This window comes from Lissotriton helveticus, chromosome 5_1 (assembly GCF_964261635.1).
Source record: "Lissotriton helveticus chromosome 5_1, aLisHel1.1, whole genome shotgun sequence".
Classification (NCBI taxonomy): Eukaryota; Metazoa; Chordata; class Amphibia; order Caudata; family Salamandridae; genus Lissotriton; species Lissotriton helveticus.
In genome coordinates, this window is record NC_136065.1 from 1129448154 (window position 1) to 1129475198 (window position 27045).

General features: G+C 45.7%; 1 protein-coding gene across 1 annotated transcript in view; it reads right to left on the reverse strand.

The window, feature by feature from the left end:
- XPNPEP1 (X-prolyl aminopeptidase 1) overlaps positions 1 to 27045 on the reverse strand; it is a 410780-nt gene that overhangs the window by 77262 nt on the left and 306473 nt on the right. Inside the window, exon 17 of the mRNA XM_078643742.1 lies at positions 22107 to 22167. Coding sequence (XP_078499868.1) covers positions 22107 to 22167 — 61 coding nt within the window. The remainder of the gene's footprint in view (positions 1 to 22106; positions 22168 to 27045) is intronic.

The window sequence follows — 27045 nt, forward strand, 5'->3', positions numbered from 1 at the left end:
AAAGCTAATTTGAATGGATGGTTAAAAAGACTTGAGGTCTAGATGGACTGCCCACAGCTCCAGCATGTTATTATATTTTTGCTCATTGGTCGGCCACAGGCCCTGCGTCTGCAATGAGCACCCCATCCCTGGAAAGAGGCATCCCTTATGAGCGTCTGATTAAAGTGCTCTGGTGGAAAGGAACACCAATCAGTAGATTTTGTCGATGAGACCACTATAGTAGGGATGTTTTTGCAGTCTTAGATAGGGTGAGTTTGTTGTCCTAATGATCCGTGAATTGGTTCCACTCATCTACCAGATTCTGTTGTAACTGTCTCATGTGCAGTCTGGCATTGGGAACAAGAAAGATACATGAGGCCATTGACCCTAGAAGAGACGCAAGCCAGCAAGCCCTTGGAGTTACTCTATGTTTAGTATGTGGTCCTTTGGCAGGGCAGAGGTCAACAACCAGCTCAGCAAAGCAGGGAAGCACTTCCTCAGAACAGTCAGGCACAGTACAGTGGCAATCCTCCAGCACAGCAGCCTTTACTCCAGCAGAGTTCTATACAGATCCAGTAGTGTACCGATTTGAGGGGGCCAGAGACCTGGTACTTATACTCAAAAGTGCCTTTGATGTAGGGGTGACTTCAAAGGGACTCTCTGAAGTGCATAAGGATCCCTGTTAACTCTCTGTCTTGGCTCCAGACTACCAGCAGGGGATAAATCAGACCTTTGTCTCCGTGAAGGACAGAATCTATTGAAGTGTAAGTGTGACCCACCTCTCCCTCTCCCTGCCCAGGAAGACTATCAGTAAGCAGATGTACCCCCGTCACGCAGAGCCCTTCCTGTATTGTGGCTGCCTAGAAAGTATGCACAAAGTGTAGCTGTCACCCAGTCCACCCAGTACTGGAGGCACACACTGCAAAGTTAAGAGCAGAGATATGTCTACTTTCTAAAAGTGGCATTTCTAAAATGGTAATTCCAAATCTAACTTTACCACTAACTAGGATTTATCACCACCATTCTAAAGATTTTAAACATGAAGTCACTATTCCTTTCCAATGAGGAATTACAGCTTAAAGGGTATTTTAACCCCTTGGCCGCGGCGGTAATTCCGCCACGGCGCTAGGGGGAGGGGGCCGCGCGGTGCCGCCATGCTTGTGACGGAACCACTCCGTCACGAGCCACGGTGGCGCTGTGCTTGTGACGGAATGGTTCCGTCACAGCCCCGGCCGCTCAATAGAACGCGCCGCGCAGGCGCAAAATCACTGCAGGGCAGGCGCAGCGGCCGGGCCGTGACGGAACCATTCCGTCACCAGCACAGCACCACCGTGGCTCGTGACGGAATGGTTCCGTCACGAGCCACGAGCATGCAAGGGGTTAAAAAATCCCAAATCCTAACCCATGGGAGGAGTAGGCCTCCCAGTGGTGAAAAACAACTGTAACTGCTTGTCACAGTCAGGAAATGTAAAACTTGAAAGTTCATGTCCTGTGTTTTAGTTACACAGCACCCTGCCCTTAGGGTCACTTAGGGCCTACCTTAGGGGTAAGTTCTGTGTATTAAAACGTGGTTTTAAGGCTTGGCAAGGGTTTTAAATGCTAAATGGTGGTAAACTGTACACAAAGGTTCTGCAATGGCAGGCTTGAGACAGTTTTGAAAGGCTACTTATGTAAGTGACACAACCAGTGCTAAAGTCCCACTAGTAGCATTTAGATTACAGGCCCTGGGTACATGGGGTACCATTTTACAAGGGATTTACAGGTAAAATAAATAGGCCAATCCGGTATACCAATGCCACCATGTTTAGTGAAGAAGCACATACACATTAGTACTGGTGAACAGTGGTAAAGTGGTCAGAGTCATATAGCCAACAAAAAGATACAGCAAAAAGTGGGATGCAAAAGGCAAAATGTTGGGGGAATACTATGTTAGGGTGTACAGTTCTAACATGAACTTATTAATTGTATGGATGGTATCTGCAGCAATTGGGGTCTGCCCATGTGGTACACCCAGAGTTTTTGCTTTTTGATCACCCAGTTTTGGACTTTTTACTGTAGGTAGGTGTCTCAACCATGGTAATCACATGGTAAATGGACTGCGCTTGTTTACCACCAGTGTCCACCTTTTAAGATCGGGGAAGAGGCACTTGGCTGGTTACACGTGAACACACGTGTGCTGCAATGGGAGACGACCGTTGTGCACAGCCCAGTAAATGCGCACAGGTAGCCTGGCGCAGAAGGGACTCTGTAGGGTTAGATATTGACCAGGGGTAGCCCTTATAATAGTAGTAGGCCTTCATAGGTAAAGTCAGTATGATTTACTGTTTTGTGTATAGTGACATTTTATTGTACACATGAGGAAAAACTGCCTTGGAATGCAGTTTTGCTCCACTTTAGCCTACAAAGCCCAGCAAGATAAAAAATGGGGTGACAAGTGCACAGAGATTGATTATGCAAGCCTCAAGGAAATATATGTACATCTTATGAGTTGTACAGAACTTTCAAATGTCCTTGTCTCAGCTCAATATTGTTGGGCCACGTTAATTAGTCTGCTCCCCAAGAGAGGGAACAAAGGCCCCCATACACAACAGGAGTATTTAACAGTGCATCTCTCTGCTTTTGAGGAGGAAAGGGTGGGGAAGGAAATCTGCATCTGGTAATTAGCTGTCAAACACTGTACCAGAGTTGGGGCAGCCCAGGCTCACTGAGCAAAGGAGGTAGCCCAAACAACTGGAGCCAACACAGGAGTTGGCTCCTTTTTGAAGTTTTGATGAGAAAGGCCCTGGCAGTGATGTCATCTAGGAGCGGAGCTGAGGCTCCCAGAGGAGATGTGACCAGTGACTTCTGGTGACCAGTGACTTCGGGACAACACCATATTGAAATATCCCAGCATGCTTCGCAGCAGGGTTGGGACCGGGAAAGAGAGGCGATGTGGCACCCAGAGGTGACAGGCTTCAAGAATCTATCAGCCCCATTTAAAATACTTGCACAAGGGAGAGGAGTACTTTTGTGCTCTGCTCTTTACTAGAACTGGACAGTGGCAGGAGCGATGGACAACTGGAAAGACAAGCCTGATACCCTGAAGGAATAAGGACTTGACCCACAGTTGACCACAGGACCAATGGGTCTCTCCAATGGACAGCGAAGCTGCCCCCTCTTACACCCATTAAGGCCCAGTAACATGGAGATCTGGACTTCTGCGCCCCAGCAGGAGGAGAGAAGCACAAGACACCAAGAGAAGGAGAAAGGTTGGCACAGGGAGCTAGTATAAGTTGCAGGGAGCAAATCCTGGGGGCTAAAACTCCTCACAAGGAGTAAAACAAGCCCATGATTGTGCAAAACTGCCCAAATGGGCTAGAGATACCCATACTTGAAGCTCTGCAACCTTTGTCCTCTTGTCACGAAGTATGTGGGGCTCTCCAGCCTGTCAGAAAATTACCCTTGAGGTTGGTCAGAGTCCGGGGTCCACACGAGGAATAATTTTCTCATTTTGCACAGAGAGGGGTCCTGCGCAGAGGCCCCTTCTACAGGGGCTGAGGCAGGAAATAAAAGGAGAAGCACTGCTGTAGCCCCCTTAGCAGCTAGAAGGGACCTGGGACCACACCTCAGGGACCCATAATGGAGGAGGTGGGCTCGCTCACACCCCTGTGTGGGGGGGTGTAGGAGGGGTAATGGTAATGGTAGCCACCATAATCCAGGGACCCTTCCCGCACCAAGCGGGCAGGGAGCTTGTGGAGGCTGGCTCCCTCGCTGGCAAGGACAAAGCTTGTTGACTAAATATCAGGGGAGTCCGGATGGGACCAAACACCCCCCCTCCCCCAAATAAATAAGGAAGAAAAAACGAGGTCATGCAGTGGAAGCAGGAGACTGTCTCTCGTGGACAGCGGGAGCACCGCTCATTAAATATTCACCACTGCCTCAAGCAAGTGCCTCACAATGCCCTGACCATATGTTTCTGGGGTCACCAAGGCTGGAGATTTTTCTCTACTGCTGATAGTGTAGCGCCCACAATGGTTGCATTTTATGTGGCCTGAATGTGTTGCAAAATAGGCACAAAACACATTATGTTTATTTTCATTGTTTTATTTACTCTTTATGTTGACAGCGAATGTTGACAAGCGTATTGATAATAGGGATTGCATTTATACATGATTAATAACTTGTGAAATGTTGATTATTTTTAACATGTGGATTATTTGCTTTTTTACCTAGTGCACTTTTGATAACGCCAATAGGCTTGCCTTATAGGTTGAGATGACCCTCAATAAAGCCAATAGGCTTGTTTTGTATAAAGTGGTATCCCTCTATATTGTGATGTTTATCTGGTATAGGTGGGAGAGGGGTGTACCATGATTTTGGGGGTCATGACCCTTTAGGGATCAAATGTAATTACAGAATGTTACCTAGAGTATTTTCTAGCTGCCATAAGCATATATTTTTAAATTAATGAGTAGTATTTAGTAGTGTGTAAATGTAATAAATGCCCTTTCCTTGTCCAAAGAAAAGGAACTAACTTGGCAATCATTTATTGAGTATTATTATTGCATGCCAGTGAGTGATGATTACTAGCACACAGCCCCGCCCCTGAGTAGGCCTTGAACTGCTCTGCTTCACTACCATGAGAGAGTCAAGCACTAGAACGGGTGTTTAAAAAGCAATGAAAGTACTCTAGTTGTTGGCTATACCGTTTGCTATGTATATCAAGTGGTCCACAGTGAATTACGTCCAAGTGGCAGAGCTCATGTACTTAGCCAGACTTGAATCCTAGCTCTTAAAAAAAGACTATTACTGTTTACATGGAATCAATATACACGTTTTGGAGTATTGCACGACTTTGGGCTCCTCTGAATTCAAAGAGGTTTCTAGACCTCAGCAGGAACTTTGATTAAGAATTGGAGGTACATTGAAAATCTTTTAAATGCATTGCCATTACCAGAAAAGGTGGCAGTGATCAAAAATAAGAATTATCGCCCCATATCACTTGTTAATGTTGATTACAAACTGTTTGCCAAATTACTTGCGCTTCGTCGCAACTCCTTTATGCCCTCTATTATTGGTAAAGAACAGTGTGGTTTTATTAAAGGTCGGCTGACTTCCGATAATTCGCGCCTTTTTCTCAATGTTTTAAATAAAGCTTCCTCCTTGTCTTTTCCTTTGGCCGCTATCTCAGTTGATGCTGAGAAGGCATTTGATCGAGTTGATTGGTCCTTTCTCTTTGCAGCCCTCAATTGGCATGGCTTTGGCCCCAAATTTATTTCGCTTGTTTCCTTATTGTATTCTTCCCCTAAGGCCTCAGTCCTTGTCAATGGTCACCTGTCCTCCTCTTTCACCCTGCGCCGTGGGGTCCGTCAAGGTTGTCCTCTTTCTCCTCTCCTTTTTGTTTTAGCTCTTGAGCCTTTCTTAACTTCCATTCGTCGGAATCCCTCTATCTCTGGCTTTCCCTATGGTGACCAGCAACTGAAACTCTCAGCGTATGCTGATGACATTCTTTTATTTGTCTCACATCCTGATTCATCTATTCCTCCTTTATTATCTCAATTTGAAGCATTTTCCCTTGTCTCGGGTTATAAGATTAATTCGGACAAGACTGAAATTCTCCCACTTAACAAATTCTGTCTTCCTCACCACTTTTCTGCCACTGGTTTTGCCTGGAATACTTCTAAAATTAAATATCTTGGGATTTGGTTCTCCAACTCCATTTCTTCTTCTGTTAAATTAAATATGTCTGCTGTACTAGCTCGCATTGATAAGTCCTTCTCTTCTTGGAATCCCCTTTTCCTCTCATGGTGGGGTAGACTTGACTCTATTAAAATGATGATTGCACCTATTCTCATTAAAAAAAATTCTATGTTACCTGTCCACATTCCTGCCCTATACTTCAAACGCCTCGATTCCTCGCTCTCCAAATTTTTATGGAGGAATAAAAAAGCTCGAATTTCTCTTCATTTTCTTCGCAAATCTAAGGCGAATGGTGGAGTTAATTTCCCAGACCTTCGGTTGTATCATAAATCCTTTTCTCTTCGTCAGGCCTCTCGCTGGTTGTCGACCGAGGCTTCCCCTTTCGCTCCCTTATGGCTCTCTATTGAAAAAGCTTTACTATCTCCTTTTTCATTTGAGGAGTTCCTTCGTTTTTCCTCCAAATCCCCATTCTCTTCCCTTCCGCTTTTTAAGCACTCTTCTTCTCTTCTTCGTCCCCTTTGCTCTCCATCTACCATTTCGTGTGAGTCGTTTCCTCAACAACCCATTTGGTATAACTCCCTTATTCTCATTAATAGCAGACCGATTTGTTGGTCTCTTTGGCGACAAAAGGGCATTATTTGGATTCATCAACTCTTTGATGGACTAGTTCCCTGCTCTTTCCCTCAATTTCCAATTCGATTCTCTTGTCCTCGCTCCTTTTTGCATAAGTATACTCTTCTGATGGAAGCTGTTCTTGATCGTTACTACTCGTTACCTTCGTCGCCTCCTGATCTCCCTTTCTCTTCTCTATTGCTGTTACTCTCTTCTATTCCCAAAGCTTCCGCCATTTATAAATACTTTTCTGCCCCTATTCCGGAACGCCCCAAATCTAAAATTGAGCTCTCCTGGGAATCTGATTTTGGCTGTGTTTGGTCTATCTCCCTTTGGGACAAAATTTGGTTCAAGTCCTTGAAGGTCTCTCGTTTTGCTTCACTTAAACAGTCTCTCTTTTTTCTATATCACAGACTCTACCTTTCTCCACTTGCTCTTTCCCGTTTCTCTCCCTCTACTTCCTCTGCTTGCTGGTCATGTAATGCTCCTGTTGCTGATCTTTTGCACATGTTCTTTTACTGTCCTTCGGTTTCTGCTCTATGGACCCAAGTCTGGTCTTGTGTCTCTCGTATTTTCTCAATCTCTGTTCCTTTATCTCCCCCTCTTCTGTTCTTAGGTAGCCTATCTGATATTCTTACTCTTCCTTCTCACTCTGCTGGTCTCTTTGACCTCATGCTTGCACTTGTCTTTCAACACATTTCTTCTAATTAGAAATTTATTTATTTATTTATTTATTTATTTATTTATTTATTCAAAGTTTTATTTATTCAAAGTTTTATATAGCGCGAACAAGATCCTTACAGATATCAGAGCGCTTCACAAAGACAGGGTAGGGGCAGTAGGAATGAACAGAGATAATGGGAGCAGTATAATAGTCACTAACATGGTAGGATAATAATAACATACATAAAACAAATCAATATACAATCAGGTAAACAAGTAATATATGACGGCAAGTCATTGATCCCACTACAGAGGTGTTCAGGTACACCTTGGGTGTGTGGATAGCTTATACCAATGTTTTAGTATAGAGAGAACACTGAGTGGGGGCATCGGGAGAGTGGATCAGTAAACCAACGTGTATCATATATTGGTCGGTAGTAAGAGAGTAACGTAGTAGTGTCCCCCTCAAGTAGAAGCATAGTGCCAAAGGACAAGGTGAACAGTGATACAAAGCAAAGCAGAGTCTCTGATCCAGCACCTATAAGGTTCAGGAGATCTTGGCCAGAAGGATGGTTTTCACCTCTTTCTTGAAGATTGCGGTGGAGGAGATAAGCCTGGTTTCAGGAGGGAGCGCATTCCAGATCCTGGGTGCCATTCCTGAGAAGGAGCGCTTGTATGTTTTCTCTTTCCTGAATCTACGAGGTTTCAGGAGTAGATTTTTTGTACTTCTATTGGTTCTCGAACCTCCTGATATGGACAACTTTTGAGCGAGGTAGTTGGGTGCATTGTGGTGCACGGCCGCGTGTGTCATAACTGCAATTTTTAGCTGTATTCTGGCTTCAAAAGGCAGCCATTTTAGAGACTTTAAGTCTGGGGATATATGCGAATGCTTTCTTGAGCCAGTAATGAGTCTCGCGGCAGCGTTCAGGGAGGCTCTTAAGGGTGCTGTTGTGGATAGCGGGAGTCCGCTGAGGGCCACAATTCCGTAGTCTATTCGAGGGATGACTAAAGCTTGTACAGCAGTTTGGAAGTCTTCGGCAGGGAGGAAGGGTTTAATTTTCCTCAGTGTGTTGATTTGGAAATTAGCTGCTTTTGTGGCTTTGCTAACGTGCTGCTGCATGTTGAGCTTGGCGTCGAGTGTGATGCCTAGGGATTTCGCCGAATCCACGATGGTAGGATGGACATTGAGTGCTGTTAGGTTGTTGAGCCAGGTTTGGGTGGTGGAAATTTTCGCCGGGGGTGAGATGAGTAGGAACTCAGTTTTCAGAGCATTTAGTTTGAGGTGATTATCGGCCAGCCAAGATTGAGTGTTAATAAGCGTGGAATTCAGCTGTTTGATATCTTCCGGGGGATTGTAGCTTTAGGTAAAGTTGTGTGTCGTCGGCGTACATATGGAATTGGACATTGGAGGCTTGGAGCAAGGTGGCGAGCGGTTCCATGACGAGGTTGAACAGTGTGGGGGAGAGGGAGGATCCTTGTGGGACACCTAGGTCTGCAGGCACAGGTGTAGATAGCACATTGTCGATCTTGAACTTCTGAGACCGGTTGTGAAGGAAGGACGAGAACCATTTGAGAACATTTCCCGATAGACCCATTCTAGTGCTTAGCAGCTCCAGCAAGTTCTCATGTTTGACCGTGTCAAATGCTGACGAGAGGTCAAGAAGGATGAGGAGGCAGGACTCATTGCGATCAAGAATTTGAAGGGCGTCATCAATTATGTGTGTCATAGCTGTTTCCGTGCTATGTTTCGCTCGGAAGCCTGATTGATGAGGGTTGAGGAGGTCAAATTGGTCAATGTGCTTTGTTAGTTGGAGTTGGACACATTTCTCCAGCAGCTTGGCCAGGGTGGGGATATTGGTGATGGGCCGGTAATTGTTTAGGTCAGACGGATCAGCTGTAGGTTTCTTGAGTATAGGCGTGACTTGCCCCACCTTGAGGGAGTCTGGAATGAGGCCTTGTTGCAGGGAGCTGTTGAAGATTTTGGTCCAGAGAGGGAGAAGCAAGGGAATGAAGTCTTTTACAGCATTAGCAGGTAGCGGGTCTGTGATGTGATTAGAGGGCTTCAAGGTGCAGAGCAGTTTGTGTATTGCTTCTTCCGAATAGGTATCAAAGTACAGCCAAGATCTCTCACATCTGTCTCTATGCAACACTGGTGGAATTCTCTGTGTCATTTTCATAGACTAGATGTTTCCTTCGCCTCCTCCTGCAAACCTCCTCGCAATGTGGAAGTCTACTGGCTCCTACTCACTGTTTACCTGGACCTATCTGCTGTTAAGAACCGGCCAGCGCCCACCACCTCGGAGAACTTTAAACCCCCTTGAATATTTTCTCCTTCTCTACGTGTTTGGTTAGTCTTTATCTCTATTCTTCCCTTGATTCACTATTTACTTCATCAGGTTGTTGATCTATTATGTGTGCTTCATTGTTTTTGATATACAGTATAAAGTTCTGTTTGAATTGCTTTTCCTACTTCTTTCATCTCTTTCTCCTCTCTGACGTCTCTTTCTTTTCTTTCTTTCCTTTCTTTCCTTTTCCTTCCCCCTTTTTCTTTTTTCTTTTTTTCTTTTTCTCCATCCTTGGAAATTTATAAAATGCTTTTCGTTTTATATTTGACTTTAGGAATATTATAGTTCTATTTCGTTTACATATTTTGTATACAATTCCTTCTGTCATTTGTTCAATTTATTTGCTAATAAAGCTTTCAAACACAAATGTGCTGCCGACCAACACCCTCATGATGATGTTTCAAGAAGCAATGACAAAACCGATTATGCTGCTAAAATGCCACCTTGTCTAAAACTGCTGGTTTTGCTATGTATATTGTGAAAACTGATCTTTTTCTTGTACCAACATTAAATGATTTTTCTCTATTGCAGGAGCAAGCCTCCAAGAATGAAAAGTAATCCTGAATTAAGCAACAAAGTAAAAGAGACCCAGAGGAGGTGTAGAGAGACATAACTGGGTGTGTGATTGCACTAAAATATCTACTCCCCAACCTAGTCAGGCTAGATCATGGAGCAGTCCACATTGCTATGGATGGCATGATTTGTGCTGCTGCAACCCATTGGTGTGCACGCTTTCCTTCTATAGCCCAAAGTTATTGCCTGTCTTGTGCCACATAATAATAATTTAATGCTGGAAAGGGGTTTCAGGCCACCCCTGCTGCTCACCTTCCACTTGGGGTCCATTTATCACATCCAGGATGACGTTATACAACTAATTAAGTGTGCAAATTACTCCTATTTTTCACAACTGTACCTACACAGATGCCATTACTGTTGCAAAGCAAATATTCAGAGACCTTGTACTTAGTTTGAGGTGCCGAGCTGAACTAGTAGTGATCAATGAGCACATTTGTGTCAGCAACAGTAAAGGGAGTTTGTAAGACACTAGAAATAGACCAGCACTTACATTGTGTTCATCATCCACAGACAGAGGGAAAATGCAGAAGACTAACGGGACCCTGAATAATATGATAGCTAAGATATGTCCAGAGACGCAGTTAAACTGGCCTGATGCTTTCCCGCTACACCTGTGGTCTATGGCAGCACTACTTTCCCAAAAGACTAGACTAAGCTAGTATGAAATAGGCATGGGCCGGCCCAGGATGCTCCCCTCAGACCTCCCAGTGTCATCTGCAAATCTGGATCTGCAGTTAATTGTTGCTGTGTTACAATATTGCAGAAAGCTTATACAACGCCTCATCAGCTCCCATCCTCAAGTATGATAAACCTTACCTCAGTGTGCAACTGCGGCCTGCCGTTTCCTCCACCATGGAGTTTGGGTATACGTCAGCATATACCGGAGAAAGGCTACTCTACAGCCCCGCTGGTTTGGACTGTATCAGATTTTGCACATCACAAACACTGTTGTTAAATGCTGATGCCTAGCGACCTGCATCTATCCCTGTCTCTGCAAGGCGAGGTGGATCTCAGAGACAGTCATGCTTCTGCCACTGCTCCAAGGACTGGGCCTATTCCCTATGTTTCCATGCCACTGTCTCTACTGCAGCCATTTTACCTGTTGGTGGACTGAAGTTCCCCTGCCCACCTCCTCTGCCTGCTACACCACCACACGATGATGCCCATAAAGCCTCTCCTCATTACGGTCTTCTTCCACTGATGCCTCTGTAGATCTGGCCTGCTCTCTTGATGCTTAGAGCATCTGGCTGGTTGTGGGGTACATCACTGCTGCACAGTGATTAACTATTTCAAGACCAAACTGTGCTGAAAGACCCCTGGCATAAAAACACCGTTTGGCCTACAGAAGTAACTTCTATGTGGTATTTCTGAAAAAACTACAAGCAGACTATTAATTCTTTCTTCTGCTGGATTGGCAGAGTGTGCAGGCATTTTACTCATTTCTCTTCCAGGCCTTGAAAAGTTCAATAATCCCTTTAACAGCAACATGCCATACCGGACATCTCACAATGACTGAGCAAGGATTTATTTAGGAGTACCAGGGAGCAAATATCTTCAGTATCTTTGTTGAATATAGTAAATTGGACTTAACTGTAGAGAAAATTCATTTCGAGACATCTGTCTTTGAGGATCACCTCCCCCACGGACTGTTGTTTCTGAGATGCCATTTCCAAGGAGATCATGCGCATTTCATTTGCAGATCACAAGTTTACACTTGGCTGCGTTTAGAATGGACTGGGACTAGCTACCCCCTGGTATTTTGTTCTCATCAGATGACACTTTGATGATTGCCCTTTAGAAAGTAAGAGGGGTAGGCAGGTTGTTTCAACTACCTCTAGTTTTCTCTCCACTCTAATTCCCAAGTACGGAATGGCCGAGTGTAGAAAGGTAGAATCTGCTTCTAAAGTTACCGCCACTTTTTTCCTGGTGCTAAGCTGTTACTGACTAGTCTGACTGGGATTCTGCTAATCAGGACCCTAGTCTATCTACTTTCTCCCTAATTTGTTGTGTTCAGTACTTAGGTACATCCCAGATTGGATACTGGGGTACCCTTGAAAGTCCCTAGTATATGATACTAAGGTACCCAAGTGCATAGGTGCCCCGGAGGTCTCACATGGGCTGAAGCATGCATTATGCCACCCATGAGAGACCATTCAAAATGGAACTACAGGCCTGCCATTTCAGCCTGTGTAAGTTGGAGCTAGCACCACTTACTAAAGATATAGGGTTACTATATCTAGGGTCACTGCACTTAAAACCTATAAGTCACCCCTGTAGCAGGCCGTTGCAATTCTGAAGGCAGGGTGCGTGGTTCTAAATGAAAGGGTGCCCCTGCATGAGCAGGTCACCCTTACAGCCTACAGAGCCCATTCTCCCGGGTTGTCGCTGAAGAGCCATATACTATATAGAGGGGCACCACGTAATTAATCCATGACCATCTTGAAACTGGCTGCAACGAATCCTATGTTTGGTATTAAACATGTTGGAATCATAACCCCACACCATAAATGGTGTGGGAGGTATAATTCAAAGTTCTGGTAGACCTCCCCATGTCCCCAGGACCAGTCTTCCAGACCCGGACAGCACAGAATGGTTGCTGCCGACCAGAGAGACTATTCTGCCCTGCTGCTGCTGAGCCAAGCTCGAGCAGGGGAAGGCAGAACATTAGGCATCCTGTCACAGGGAGTTGTGACCACCTCCCAGACAAGATTTAGTGTATTGGGGCAGGGTGGGCGCGCTTGCCAGTGCCACTCAGTCTGCATGTGGGGCACATTTGGTGTCCCCATGCATAGTCCAGTTTAACCCAGTCCTGGGAGCCGTTAGCCCGAAACTGGACGAAGGACATGGGAGTAACTTCCCCTCTGTCCAGGCCCTCGGAGGAAAGCACTGAGAAGAATAAATCATCTGGCTGAAGCTGTTCATACGCTTTACCATGTGCATATCCACTTAAAACACAGGTACTCTGTACCTGAAAGAGAATCATTTATTGAATATGTTTTTTTATGAAATGTAGATTCTTTTTTACAATTCTGGTTTGGCACATTTTAGTTATTTATGGGCAGGTTTCAGTTTTTTTTGCCTGCAGAACAGAGACACCATACTGCAGAGCATAGCTGTGAAGAAATACCTGTACCTTTTGCTGGAGCACAGAGCATGTAAACGTATCATGAAATCCTTTAAGTTTACCTCTGTCAAATAAGATTTCTCTACAATGCAGTTGTGTGGAAAATAGGATCCACAGAGCCACGTACTAAAGGTGAAGGAACATAGGCCCCTTCAAGAACATTCTGTGCCTCATTCCATCAGTGAAAAGGTGGGAACAATGGCCCATTTAGGTCTCGGCTAGCGTAGGCTGCGCTTGCGCAGTCTCGCTGGCGAGATTTTATGTTTTCTAGTATGGAGGTTAAACCCGCCAACTCTTCTCCATTGGCTGGCTTCCTAAACGGCGGCCAGGCATTGGAGAATAGGTTTGTCTGTCAATTTAAGCCCGTCCGTTTCCGATTGAGGGGCGTGTTTTTTTCCGCTTCTTTCTCTCCTCTTCCCATTGGCCGGAATGTAAACAACAAGCCAATGGGAAGCGGAGAGAAAGAAAAACACCCCCCTCAGTCTGAAAATGACAGGGTGTTTCTCCGATCCATTTCTGCTGGACCTCGGAGAAACATGGTGGTGTCATGGCTCTTACAAGCTAATCCGGAAACTCCATGGTGTTCAGGGAGACGTGGACTTGTCCCAGTTGCTTTCAAAAGTTTGCAGTGTAAGAAAGAGACCACATTCAGGGAGCCCCTGAGACATCATGGAGTGGCCTCTTGGGGCAAAGATGCGCAGTCCCTAGGAGAACAGACACTCGGACCCTGAAGAAAGAACTCTAAAATATAGCGAGGCCAAAGAGAGTGTTCGTGAGACTGCTGTGGGGGCAGGAGAGCTCCTGAACCCGGGGGAAGCACTACCAGCTGCAGACTAGACCTTTTTACAGAGACTGCACGCAAGCAGCAGCAGACAGAAATATGCTCACTTAATTAGACTGCTTTCGATGTAAATTGCACTAGTCGAACATACTAAACAGAGAGGCACTCTATAATTGTCCACCCCCCGTCTGCCTTGGTTTCGGCACAAGGACTTCACGTAGATGCAAACAGCAACAACAAGCACCCCTCCGCCCCCTCTCCTCCCAGCAACGTGGGTGCTACTTTCTGTTTGTGGGTGCTCCGGGGGTGGCCTGCGCCCCTCTGCCATGCATGCTGTCCTCGGGGGCGCAGGGCCATGAGGAGCCGGGAGGGGCATGGTTTGAGCCTATGTGCATTTACTAGTGGGTCACAATGTTCATGAACCATGAATCCTTTCGTATTGGTCACCATACAAATTCTTAAATGTATCTCTGTGCTGCGTAAACCTATCCATACCCCTTGTTTTACCTTAATAGCGACTTTGGTATTTATAGTTAGCACACATTCCTATTAAAACATACAAACGAGTCTTGGAAGAGAGGCACACGCTCGGCTGGTGAACCCTCCCTTCTGGAAGGGGCGGGGCTCATACATTTGTCGCAGCCGCCGAGCTTTGCATCGTTTAAGGTAACAAATTCCTGCTTGCTATCACACGCTAAGCAAATACTGGCAAAAACAAACAGTTCAGAATCTGTGACGGTGTTCCTATTGCCACTCAGAGTGGGATTCATTCTGTCTAAAGTACAGTGCCGAGTCTGCACGAGCATCGCCCTGCAGTTGGCGAGATGCATTTTTTTTTTGCCATGTTCCCAGGGAATGTGTTCAGCCTGAGGTGTGACGCGGCCATTCACCTGTGCACCAATGGGGCAGACATGGGCAGGGATAGCCGACATATTCGTCAAAGGTTCGCCTTATTACATCCTGACTAAAAATAATATGACTCACGCCTATGACGTCACTACCAGGTGCAGTTATGCGCGTGTGCCGCGATTGGATAATGTCCCCGTTTGTTTCATTTTAAATCATCACACCACCCTATTAATGGCCCTTCTCTGTGGCTACGTTTTACATGCATTCTAATATTTTGGAGCAGATAAGAGGGAGATAGTAAAAAGACAATCGGGGGAATGTATTTTCCGTATTAACTAACAGTGACACAAATTTAGGGGAAAGCCAGCTAAAATAACGCAATTTTTAGGCTTTAAAAATCGGAAGTCTTAAGCCTCACTCAGGTCATGTATAAATGTTGGCCTTTGATGAAGTCCCTAACTGCATTTAACCTTGGTGAGGTGTAAGGCTTGAGGTCCCACGATGCTGTGAAAGCACTGAATTGGGACTACAAAACAGAGGCTTGTGGGTACCCGTGATCGGAAGTGTTGTATCCCAGCAAGGGATGCCGGGAATGCGAGCAGTATCTGTGTGCATGTAGAGGAACGAGAAATCAAGAGAAAAGCAGCATGACAGACAAAGGTGGCCTGCAGCAGTGACACCTCCCGGAGAGACCTCTGGCCACATCAGGAGCAAGGTAAGGGCATTGGGTTTTGGGGTACAGGGCACCCCCTCACACACACCGAGGCCATCGGAACAAAAGAGCAGCCTTTCTTCTCCCACGCAGCAGTCGGGCATCACTGTGGCAGTAACAGAGCCTTTACTACCCACCTGCTTTAACAACAGAGCTTCACTTTCCAAAACCAATCCACCAGTCATCGAACCTCCCTTACCTCAACTTGCTATCACCACCCCACCAACTAAGCATCACTGCTTCACCCGTACCCAGGAAACAAGCAATCACCCCCTATCTGCCTGAAGCATTGCTCGTTCACTTATTCCAGCAACAGGTTATTCCAGCCTTCTGGTGCTTCCAAGCAGCAAAGCATCATTCACTCCCGCCTATTCCAGCAACAGGTTAGCATCATTTCTTGCAAACTCGGCGATGGATTTACCCCTCATGCCCATAGCAGAGTACCAGCAATCCAATCACATGACATCAGTCTCCTCCACGTGTGCCAGCTGCAAGCAGCATTCCTCACACACCCCAGGTACAAGGCAACACCCTCCTACCCACACCTGCTTCATTATGCCACCTAGGAAGACGGCACCATTTTTTCACTTCCTCAGGCTCTCTCTGCTTTCCATCTTGGCAGCAAAACACATTTTCGTCATGCCACATGATTGTACACCTCCGATCACAATCGGCTCATAGCACCAGCACACAAGGCCTTTGTCTCATCATTGCTATAGTGCATTTGCACAGCCATGCCAATAGCAGCACATAAGCCGCTCGTCTCTCTTTAGCAACTTGGCTTCAGCTGTTCCTGTCATGCCAGTAGCCCATTGCGTATACAGTACGTTAGCTGCTCCCAGTATGACCATTAAGTCCATATTTATTGTGTGTGGGGCTGTGTGTGTGGGGCTCTGCGTGTGGGGCTCTGCGTGTGGGGCTCTGTGTGTGGGGCTCTGTGTGTGGGGCTCTGTGTGTGTGCCTGTGTGGCTCTGTGTGTGTGGCTGTGTGGCTCTGTGTGGCTGTGTGTGTGGCTGTGTGTGTGGCTGTGTGTGTGTGTGTGTGTTTGTGTGTGGCTGTGTGTTTGTGTGTGGCTGTGTGTTTGAGTGTGCCTGTGTGTTTGAGTGTGCCTGTGTGTTTGAGTGTGCCTGTGTGTGGCTCTGTGTGTGGCTCTGTGTGTGTGGCTCTGTGTGTGTGGCTCTGTGTGTGTGTGTGGCTCTGTGTGTGTGTGTGGCTCTGTGTGTGTGTGTGTGGCTCTGTGTGTGTATGTGGCTCTGTGTGTGTGTGTGGTTCTGTGTGTGTGTGTGTGTGTGGCTGTGTGTGTGAGGGACTCTCTGTGTGGGTGCAAATGCAATAGGTCTCGCATTTGCGAGAGATTAAGCTATTGGCATTGTAAATTACAATGCCATTTATTTATATGTTTTAAAAACATAAACAAAAATAATGTCACGAGCAATGCCAATAGCTCTAACTTTAACAAAGACGAGACCATTGCATTGTAAATGCTTGTTTAGATATGTTCCTCTCCTGGACATATGCAAATCTACCACACTGAAATCTATATATACTTTATGCGCCCACAGTAGTTTGGACTCAGACACGATCATGGATACTCAGGCCACTAGCTTATACCTGATTCGAGTAAATAAATATTGAAGTGCCCACCTAGCGGTAGGTAGGAGAGTACAAAACACTCTAAAGTTATGAATTTGGAAGAATGGCCGTGGGAGAAGTAAAATGTACTTATCTGGAACAACAGTACTCCAGCAGGTAGCTTGCTGTCTCTTTAAGTGCAAGGGATAATTACATAGAATCATGAGTATCAGAGATTCCTGATGCAGCAGTTGATGAAGAGATTTTGACCTGGAGGCTGCGTCCGGTGTTGGCTTGAGGTGGATGCAATAAATGACTTAAGTCAGATACGTGTTGGAACACATCTAGACAGAAATAATCCCCAGAATCATACCCAACACTCTCATCATTTTCTCCCTGGAGGTTTAGCTGGGTATCAAATTGCTAAAAAAGATTTAACAAGAATCTGTGTGCATGAGAGCTAATCCTACTGCCCAGAAACCCATCCTACTCACTCTAGAAACAATGCATTCAATTGAAATACAGAGCGGCTGCTTCAAAGCCCCTCTGGTTCACGGTGCACGTACACCCGCCTGCACTTTTTAGAGGAGAGAGAGATCCCCTTGCAGGCAGCTGCAATGAGTGACTGTACTCGTCTGCAAGGTGATGTCTGGGAGGGGGGGGGGGGGGGTAGTACTTGACCACCTCCAGAATGTTGCCATCAGGGGGAAGCACTGACAGTGCACCACCTTTTTGTGGCGCACTGCCAGTGTGCCAGCTGACGGCTTCTTTACCTATGCGACCACATCCATAATACGGCACTGGCGCATAGGTGAAGTGATTCCCTCATTTGTGTGTGGCCATGACCCCATGAAAATGAGGGAACGCCCTCTTAAGACAGCGCTGGCGTAACACGTGTGCCAACGTTATATGTATTACAGAAGGGACCGCACAGGCTTCTGTAATAACAAATTGCTCCGGGGGCACACAAAGTGAACGCCTGTTGCGCAGGGGCGCACTTCTCTAACACAGGCCCTCGTGTTAAATTAACCATGTTTGATTAGTCTAGTAAATGTTATGTATTTCTGTAAACCTTTTTCTGCTAAGAAGGCCACGTACATTGAGTTTCTTCAGTGACAGCTTAGGTGTTGCAATTTTTTTTTCAAACTTAGGGGCTCATTATGATGGAGGATTTTCCGCATCCTCCGGGCCGGCGGAAGCCACCGCCGGCCCAGAGGATGCAGAAAATCCTCTGTGGACCCACCAAAGACCCACCGCCACATTAGGATGGCTGGTGGGTCCTGGTTTCAGTCCGCCGCTTTTCCGCCGCGGTTCACTTACAACCGCGGCGGATAAGCTGCGGTGTCTATCAGACACCGCCAGCCATATTAGGATGGAGTAAAAAGTATGCTTTTCCGCCGTGGAAAAGCATACGGACCTTCACTTCGGGGGCCCGTTGCGGGCCCCCTGGGTGAAGGGGGGTGCACATGGTGGGTACCTATGGTACCCCCTGCATTTGCATGCACAAAGCGGCAGGCACCGCGCGGTGCCTGCCGCTTTGTGCACGCAAATGCTGTGTATGCATTTTTAACATTGCGGCGGGTGCAGCTTGAAGCTCCACCCGCCGCAATGTTAAAAATAGAGGATGTGACCGCCACCCTGGCGGTCACATCCTAATCTGTATGGAGGGACCGCCGCTGCCCCTGCGGACGGTCCCTCCTACTCTATGGTGGCGGACGGACTCAAGTCCGTCCGCCATCATAATCGGCCCCTAAGTGTTGACTTCAGTCATTTAATTTTGCAGTAAAATACATTACCTGAATAACTCGATAAAAAAGAAGTAATCAATTTTCAGTTAGTAATAGGCAACGGGCATAATAAGAAAGGCCACAGGAGTGGGAATCAATGATTAGAGGCTTCACAGGTTTGCCACGGTAGAATGCACTGCGGTGGATATTCTCAGACAAAATGAAATGGAATTGAAAGGAAATACGAGCATTGTTCCAGTGACACTTGAAGCTGTAGTTTGAAACGACGGCAAAATATGTTATGACTTGCAAATGTGTATGTTCACAACAATGACAATGAGAAGTGTGTGTGTGTGTTTTACGGCGTATTTGAGAGGCACCTTCATACTTACTGCGCTTGCACGGAGCAACTTTCAGAACAAACTGGTAACGGGTGAAGATAAACTGGCATGTGATTTCTTGATGTCAGAATTTGAACGAAATATACATTAATTCGCGAGTAACTCAAGGTAAATTATTTTTACTTATGCCTTAGTTTCATTCCAGAGTCAAAGGGCACATTTCTACCAGGCAGAATCTTTTTCACACAAAAAATGCTTTTGAGGAAGACATGCAGGCTAGTCACAGTTTGTTGGAATGGTGCATCTGCCAAACAGGGATGCACTATTCCACCAAACTCGTGGTCATTCCGCCCCATTCTGAACTGTGAGAACAGCTGGCTTTTAGCAGAGGAAGCCTCAGCTGGCCCTGTTGACAGAAATGTTTGACCTGCCGGTCTACCAACCACAGAATCGTTGAGTCATAGTTGCAGTCACCACACCCTATTTAGGGTGGCACAATTATCACTCACTCTCTATCCAGAATCGCCAAGTGAGACATGGGGGTACCAAAAAGGGAAAATCTCAGAATGTCCCGGTATGGAAGAGAATCACATGAGGGCCTGATGCGTATTGCAAAAAATGTGTTTTTCAAATACAAACTCTAACTTTGGGAGCTTGTTCTTGGAGAACAAAGTATTTTGCCAAGATTGCACATCAAACATGGCAAAGAATTAGTTCCTTCAATAGAGCTGCCAAAGTTGTAGCTCCACTGAAGACACAGAGATCTCCACCATGCATGAGGGGATTTCTAAATTTAGCAGGCGATGTTCCACCATGGGAGTGGTGGCCTGATGACCTGCCAGGCTGGCGGGCTAGCCGCCAGACTTTAAATGAGGTCTATAATTAATTTATATAGTACATGTGTAAGAGTTCAATAGTAGCAACTTCAAGATTAAGGGCATTAACCATAAGGCCAAAAACCATAAAGGTAGTGGATGTAGTAAGCGTTTCAACAGGAAGGCTATGCCTCTCCCGCTCACAATTTTCTCCCTAATTCCTCACTCTCTATGCCTTCCTCAAACATTCACAATCACTCCCTTGCTACCAAAGTCCACATTATTCATTCCCTAACGCTTCCTCGCCCCTAGCCCTCAATCACTCTCACCTCCTACCCTTTCCTTACTCCTGCGTTATCTCCCTCAAACTCTACTCCTTCCTCACTCCCTATCAGTCTCACTAATTTCCTACGTTTTCCTACCTGCCACCCCTAGCTAGTTATAAAATCCCTATTCGTCTCTACCTCTACATCACAAACAATTTCACCCTGTTGCTCACTCCATCCATCAATTCCTACTCCTTTCTTAATATGTATTTCACCCTCAGTTATCCCTCGCAAATGTACATTAATTCACTCGTTATTCGGCTCTCCCTCCCTCATTCTTTCCCTCACTCACACAGTATATTTTTCACACACTCTCTATCGCTCACTTCTGTTCCCTCCTTATACCCCATCATCATGCCTCCCTCTAGGCTCATCCCTCCTCAACTCCTGCTCACTTCCAATTTCTCTCCACTTTCATCCTCCCTCATAATCCTCATCCACAGCACTCCCTGCCGTCTCCCATTGCCTCGTTGACAGCCATCCTAGCTCACTCCAATCCTTCTAAGCTCACTCGTCCCACATTTCCTCATAAGAACTTTCATGACTTCGCCTACCATCAGGCTTTCTCAGATCTATGCTAGCCCACCCTTCTACTACCCTGCTTGTCAGATGACAGACGACAGCTCAATTCAAAAGAATTTTGATCAACACACACAGCCGAATATTCTATCCCTTCCTTGTCCTTCGCAATCGTTCCAGACAGCCCTTCTTCCAACTTTCCCTTCAATCCTGAACTCCGTCTTTGCAGCCGTCATGGGCAAAGTTAACACAAGTGACCAATACTGCGACGAGGACACAACCCAACGAGAATGTGAACGGCTCAGGATACAAGGTTCTCCTCTGCATATTAGCAAAGGTTGCCAGTATTTGTGATGGCTCACAATTACAAAAGTAGCACTTATGAGCATGGGGGAGCACATGCTGCATAAGACTGAGAATACATGACCACTCCAGCAATAGGAGTGAGAAATATAAATAATGGACACATTTTGGGGATTAGACCGCACAATTAAAACAGCAGTACAAACACAAAGGCACGAGATGAGGCTGGGTGTCATATGATCTAACCACAGACAGGCGCACACTCCACCCCTAAATTAGACTTCAAACAGGGCCAGAGTGCCTTTGAAATGGGTGAAAGGTTAAGCTAAATCTAAACTCTAACATACAATAAGACAGAGAACGAAACTGGTATTTAGACACTTACACCTGTTTCAGAAAGGGGACAAATCCCCTCAGGGTACGCCACATTCATGCAATCTCTGCAGCAACTAATTACTAGGAAATAAAGACTACAGGTGACCTCATACATCTTGAATGAAGTTATGTTAAAACATATGTCAGGTATTCAAGAATATTTTGACATTTTGTGCATCTTTAACTAAAGAGGGCATTAACTCATTTCTTTGGCTTTTTATATACTATGAAAAGGACCCAATGGGTGTCAGATCACTTTACATAAGAACAGTTACATAGTGCTTATCGGTAGATTACATACGAACAGTTTCACAAAAAAGATCGTATAGAAAAACGTAAACAAGTTTAGGTACACAGTAAACGGATATCTGCGAGCAAGTGGTGCATTAAGTTTTTGACTCTCGCTTGCGGGAGTCCACTTTATCAACACGTGATCAGCTTAATTTGGATGGCAGAAGAGAAATCCAAATTTAAATGTAACCAATGCCAAAGTCTACAGGTCACATGATACAAAATCAAGTGGCATGGGTCTTCAATTCAACAAAAAATAAAGAGATCACCTTAACTGATGCCGGCCATAATTCTCTCTTGCTCCGATACAAACACACTGAATGTTGCTAAAACAAACTGAAATCAAATCACCCTCATAAGGATTACTTTAGCCTAAACCTCATTACATGCATTTGGCAATAACCTTCACCATAGTTCTCCTTTAAACTAATTTTTTAACATGAGCAATCAGTAACCAGTTCCATTCTCTGCATTACTCTATGTTCTATTCCTATATAAAAAGAAGATTTTAGGTTACCTTTTCAAAAGCTGTAGGTGTGCCAAAGTGCATGGTTCGTGTCACATCTGTGGTTCCATCCCTTTCAAAAGAGAAAGCAACATTTGAATTATAAGATGCAGACACACTTAGTCGTCTCTTATTCTTTCTTAGAAGTTACAATTTCTCATATCCTATTATCACAAATTGGACCTACACTAGTTTTCATTTTATCAGGGATCTCAAAACAATATTACCAGAGGATATCACACATGGATCTGCAGCTCCAATTAATGTGTCTTCTACATTTTCTTAGGACGTTCTTACCAACAGAAAAAGAAAGAAACTCATTGATATAGAAACATGAAGAACATGCCTGTATTCTTATGCTGGCTGATGTCACATATTTTCCTTTGAAACTATCCAGAAATTGCTATGCATTTTATGTTCTTACTGTGAATCACACATGATCACAGTTGGGCACTTGGTACCAGCATGTACCTCCCATTATAATAACTCATGAGTGCTGGACAGGAGGTGCATGCTTGATTAATATATTAGGATCATGAATGCTATAATGCTTAAAAAAAATATTTGACCGGATGTATGCAGTGCCATAAAGTATGAAGTAATGGTCTAGGTAAAGAGCACGGTGCGCTTTTTCTCCAAATGCTTCTTATGGAAACAGTTTACTTAAAATATCTTAATCATTAAATTATTTCGAGTTTCAAAACACAGGATGATATATAAATTTGTAGGCATGAACTTATACCACTGCTCCCAAAACAGTAAATGGAGAGATATGCACAACTCTCTGTCTCCATCTTGACAGGTACAGTCCTAGCACAGCCTGGAGGAGACTGACTCAGCAATTCTCTTTGCTTTAATGACTTGCAGAAAGGTAAATACAGCTATCCTGCGGATGCCCAAACTTTGGTGAGGAATCTGGGGCCATATAGATTCTCTACCAGAAAGAGCAGTATCGAAGGCAAGTAACTTGTTCTCCTCATAGACGCTTCTAGCAACAGGTCCCTCAACTTTTGATTTAGATATCAAAGAAGTACGTATTCGGAGGTGGGTCTGTGAATGGACTCGAACCAAAAAGTCCTGAAGGACAGAGCGGTCAAAATGCCCCTCTCGACGAATTGGACTGTCAAGACAATAATGCTTTCGGACACCCATGCAACCGCCTGGCAAAGGTCCAGGACTGGGACTCCGTGTGCCACTGCAGTGGTAGCAGTTTTAGCCCAGGAAGAATGAACAAGCAGTCACTCCAGAGGCAGCTTTTTGACCAGTGTATAGTAGACCTTAATGCAAAGCATAATCCAGCGGGAGAGGGTTCTCTTCTGAACAGACTGCCCTATTTTTCTACAGGCAACTCTACGGTGATCCGATAGATGACCCAGTTCTCTTTGGTATGATCAATATAAAAGCTTACAGCTCTCTTGGGTTCCAAACGGTGGAGTCTCTCATCCTCCTTTGAGGGGTGGGGCGGAGTATAAAACGTCGGCAAGGTTATGTTTTGACCGATTTATAATGGCGTCTCAACTTTAGGCAAGAAGGATGCCCATATACGTAAAACCACCTGGTCTGCAAAGGTGGTGCAGCCACGGTGCGTGGCCCCACCAGCCACATGGACCCACCGTCGGCGTCGCGTCGTCAATGTGCTGTGCATCGCAATCTTAATTAAATGAATTACAATCCGCCGCCGGGAATCCGGGACAAACCCGGCGATTTCGGAGTGCGCATGGGGGTGGCCTGCTGCAGCTTGAGTGACAGACAGTCCACACACTCAGGCTGCAGCAGACCGTAGTGCGCAAGTGCAATTTGGGGTTGAAACTAGCCCGAGCATGCGCACTGTAAGTTCCCCTTAGAGAGAGGGACCAGGGGGTGCTGGTTTAGCCGGCCGCAGCCCCCGGGGTTTACAAAGGGCGACTGGGCGAGCAGCAAATGTGCCCCCCTAGCCAATCCTGGCGCTGCATGCAGCACCAGGATTGGCTGATCCACCGCGCAGCATCCATCATTGGATGCCGCGTGTGGGGGTGGCACAACACTGCCTCAGCCGCACTGTTAATGGCCAATCACTGTGTGACTTCATGTGAAGCCATGCAGTGATTGGCCATTTCGCCGGGATGCGTGCGCTGCTGTGATGTCGGTTCTTGTGGTCCCAGGAGCTCGCCACACACCTCGTGCGCAGGCAGCAGAGACTGTGTCCGTGACTGTGACTGACTGAGGCGCCTCACCGACGTCACGACTTTCTGTGCAAAGATGATCAGAATATCGGTAAGTAATGGTACATTGAATTCTAGCGCTTCCTCTGCATATATTTGTGTCCATCTATCTGTTTTCCATTCTCTCTTACGACTTCCCTCTCCCACACGGGCACATACTACAAGTCTGCTGTTCTCTCACACAGGCCTTCTCTTTCTCTTCTAATTCTTTCACTCAATTTCCCATGCTGTTCATCCCTCTCTTTCACAACCTCCTGGAAGGGCGCTATAGTTGTCTCCAAATCGCTCTTGTTACTCTGTAGTACTCGCTGTGTCTTTCACCCTCACTCACGCTCATGTCGGGGCTCAGGTCTCATCCGTGCCTTTCCCCATCTCAGTCCACACACCGTGAGGGTGAGCACACTACACGGAAACACGCGGATCAATGACCGTGAGCACAAGAGATACATTCCTTAACAAATGACAATAAAAATGCATGTCCCCGTTTAAAATCACAATTTTTTTCCCCCGGAGTTTATAGTAATAGGATGACGTTTGGTATGAGTAAAGGGGAGGGGGAAGGGTTTAGAAACTGGCTTGTTTGGGAGATATATTTACCGAGTAACCAAACTTTAGTCGGCCTGGGTAGGATAGGCCCTTGCAATGAGGCCCTTGCAATGGAGAGACCTGATGCACTTCCAGCAAGTCTAATAAAAGTTAAAGCATCTCAGAGTCTCAGGCTGGACATGATGCCCTGCTGGATTAACAGCCACTGTGCACAAGCAAAATTTAGGACGCTGGTGTCTAACTCTAACCATTGTCTCTAACATAGTCACAGACCACTAGCACATTTACACAGCAGAGGCGAGGTCCCAAGAACCCATATCTTCACCATTCTAAAGAACATGGAAAATAAATTAATTTCATGTTAAAAAAGACCTCATTTTAGGAAAGGCCAAAGGTGGTAGAACAACATCTCCTAATGTTCTCATGATCGAAAAGTGCATAATAACAAGAAAGTGCTTAGCATAAAGCCTTCATGGACCGCCGTTTTATGCGTGATGCCTTAAGAAGAGCGAAGAAATGGGACATCTTGAATAACATGGCTCTGGATAGATTGCTTTGGAACCCATTATGTTTTTTTACTTTGATTTCCAAAGCTGCCTTAGATAGGATGCAGTAACGATAGATACTCTGTACTGCAGACACGTTTACTGGAGTCATATCATCTCAACACTGACTCCATCAATCACAAGTAGATGTCTTATTCTCTCTTATCAGGCCAGTTATACAGATTTTGGGCACCTTAGAGGTACTGGACAATGCCTGTGACAAGCAATTTATGTTACCTCGACACCCAAATGTCTGGGTACAACGGTTGGGATTTAACTCACAATGAGTTTCAATGTTGAGCAGACAAGCCTGGAGTCCCTAAATAGAGTGTAGCTTGACTATTAAAACACACCAGAAAGGGGCTTGCATACCACGAGGCCAACAAATCACTTACAAGTTCAGTTCATGACAGGTGCTGTCCAGCCCCCACCTCGCTGCCAAGCCCAGTGCGCATTTCCAGGTTGCCTCAGTGTGCCTTTCTCTTTTTTTTACTGAGTTTTATATAGCGCAAACTTGACCCGAATCTGGTATCAGAACGCTTTACATAGCACCAGTTGCATTACATGAGGATACATTCATTTTTGGTAGGCACGGGGTAATAAGTGATTTGCCCAGAATCACAGGATGTTCAGCGTCATTGCCGAGACTCGAACCCAGTTCTACAGATTCGAGTTTGACTGCCCTAGCCGTTAGGCCAACTCATCTCCCCTTCCCTCCATTCTGTCTTTTGCATTCAGTGACATTATTCACGGCTTAGAGCTTGTTGTTGGTCACTATTCACGGTCTGAGCCTGTTTGTTTTCTGTGCTATTAGTCACCGTTTGTGGCTGCTGTTTGTCACTCTCTGTCACTTGTGCTACATATGTCTCTCTCTCTCTCTCTCTCCAGCCTCCTTTCACTCGTTTGTCTTGTGCCTCATCTTTTGTAGTCTGAGTCTTTTATCACTTTGTCATTGCCTTTGTTTGTTTGAGCCTTGTAATTATCTGTTTTGTTCAGTGAGCCGGCCCACCTCAACACCGCTTTCCCGCTGGCTGGCACTCCCGCCTCCCAGCACCTCTCCCCCTCCCAGGACCTACTTAATGGAGTAATGCCCCTTTCTTCCTGCGCCTTGTTACAGTCCTGCATATGGCTTTGAAGGGTGTTCAGGAGTGCACAGGGAGGCCTGGAGTCCCACACGGAACCCTGCACACTGTAAACATGGGTTGTGTAGAAGTGCCTTTGAGTGGCCATCCTCTGTTTACAAGAAGAATCCTACTTCCAGTGTGCACCACAAGGATGGGGAACACTCAGTGTTGTGTAAAATACCCCTCACACACCAACAGGCCCCTTGGTGTCATGCTTCATCATCGGGGTCTTCGCACCCCGCTAAGGGGATGCGGCACGCTACGACCTGCGACTACGCGGGAGCGTTAACAAGAATTGACTATGTGTGGTGTGTGTTCAGTGCAAGTGAGGGGATTAATGTGAGTGAAGGGTGTAGTGAAAATTTAAAAAAGTACCTGGCTAGTGGGTGGTGCGAAAAAAACTTTATTCCATACCCCTAGCTGGTGCTATTAAAAAGGTGTGCAAAAAATGAGGTTAGTTGTCTTAATTAGGGACAAAACCTCTGGTGTGCGTCGACATGTTTCGGAACTGGTGTTCCTTCTTCAGGACGGGGCA